The 1,318-nt window shown below is 41.4% G+C and overlaps 1 protein-coding gene across 1 annotated transcript in view; it reads right to left on the bottom strand.

Moving 5' to 3' along the window:
* Positions 1 to 1,318, bottom strand: part of LOC119590835 (xanthine dehydrogenase/oxidase-like) — a gene marked incomplete in the record, with an annotated part of 39,062 nt that overhangs the window by 23,858 nt on the left and 13,886 nt on the right. Inside the window, 1 exon segment of the mRNA XM_037939593.1 lies at positions 280 to 337. Coding sequence (XP_037795521.1) covers positions 280 to 337 — 58 coding nt within the window.

Raw genomic sequence — 1,318 nt, 5'->3', positions numbered from 1 at the left:
AGAAAATGACTTGCTTTGCTTTTTTGCAAGATATATATGATGTGTTAATTTCCCCCTCTCTCCCTTTCTCTTCCTTTACAGAAATGTGAAAATCGACGGAAGTCTTTTTGAACAATAAATATAAAAAATAAACTGGAATAATTTTTTGAAAGCACAACGAAAAACTACCACAAAAAAAAAGAAACACAACAACAAACACATCCCTATAATAAACAGGTGAACTAAAGAAATGCAATATAATGCAATAAAACAACAATTAAAGTGATAAGAAAAGGATACATTTGTTTCGCAGATAAGTCAGGAGCGTCACTTCTGGATCAACATCCGAGTCTTCAACCTGTCAAGGAAGAGAGAGAGAGAGATTAACCTTTGAATACAATCCTGTACTGCCTGAATGCTGACAAATATGGATGCTACAAAATGTTAAATGACTAAGAAATGCAATAATAAAATCATTCATATATATTCTGTGTTAATAGGGTATGACGAATTCTTTGATGATTAAGGGGAGGCTTAACCCTAAAATGGCCAAATCACCTTCCACATATCGACATCGAATCTGGCTAAGTTTGTACTCTACAAACATCTAAACGTACTGTAAGAGAATTTGGCAAGTCACTAAGCGAGCTATGAAGCGCGCCCTGAAGGTTTAAAGGGACAGAGGTGTAATGGGCCGCGCCAATGTAAGTGTAGGCGAACGTATATATATTGGATCATAATCATTTTCCATATATTAATGGATGCGTCTTTTCAGGGTATGATAATGCTGGTGGCCGTTGGCAAGTCGACCATTGACTTCAGTTGTCCTCTCAATCACTGTTGAAATACGTGTTTAGACCTGTGCTCTCTGTTTGCAACCTTCCATACTGCCAACGAGGCCAAGGGCTTGAAGAGGAAAGGGAAGATGACGAGACTAGAAAATCTATGGGGAAAAGGACAGCGAAGCAGTGACGCTAGGCGGCGAGCGGCCCTCATGGTCAGACGAGACTCCGCCGTCCCTGCCACCCCCTGAGCTGCTATCTTTCTTCATCACCGCCTCACCCACCCCCGCCACAGGGTGGGGACACAAGGAAAGAAAGGTAGAAAAGCAAGATCAGGAAACTGCGGTGGGGAAATGTAGAGGAGTGCTTGACATACAGGCCAGGGACGGCTCCACTACCCGAGAGGTGCAAGTGTTTGATGAGCAGTGTCATAGAGGGTACTTACTCATTGCTAGTTATCCTCAGTTTAGAAAAAAAACACTCTGAGGATGTGACACTGTCGACAAAATCCTTCGGGAGTAGGTGATAAATTATCATTATCATCATTATTTTATCAT

Source organism: Penaeus monodon, chromosome 27, assembly GCF_015228065.2.
Source record: "Penaeus monodon isolate SGIC_2016 chromosome 27, NSTDA_Pmon_1, whole genome shotgun sequence".
Taxonomy (NCBI): domain Eukaryota; kingdom Metazoa; phylum Arthropoda; class Malacostraca; order Decapoda; family Penaeidae; genus Penaeus; species Penaeus monodon.
Note: the sequence above shows the minus strand (reverse complement) of the source record. Positions and strands in the feature narration are given on the sequence as shown.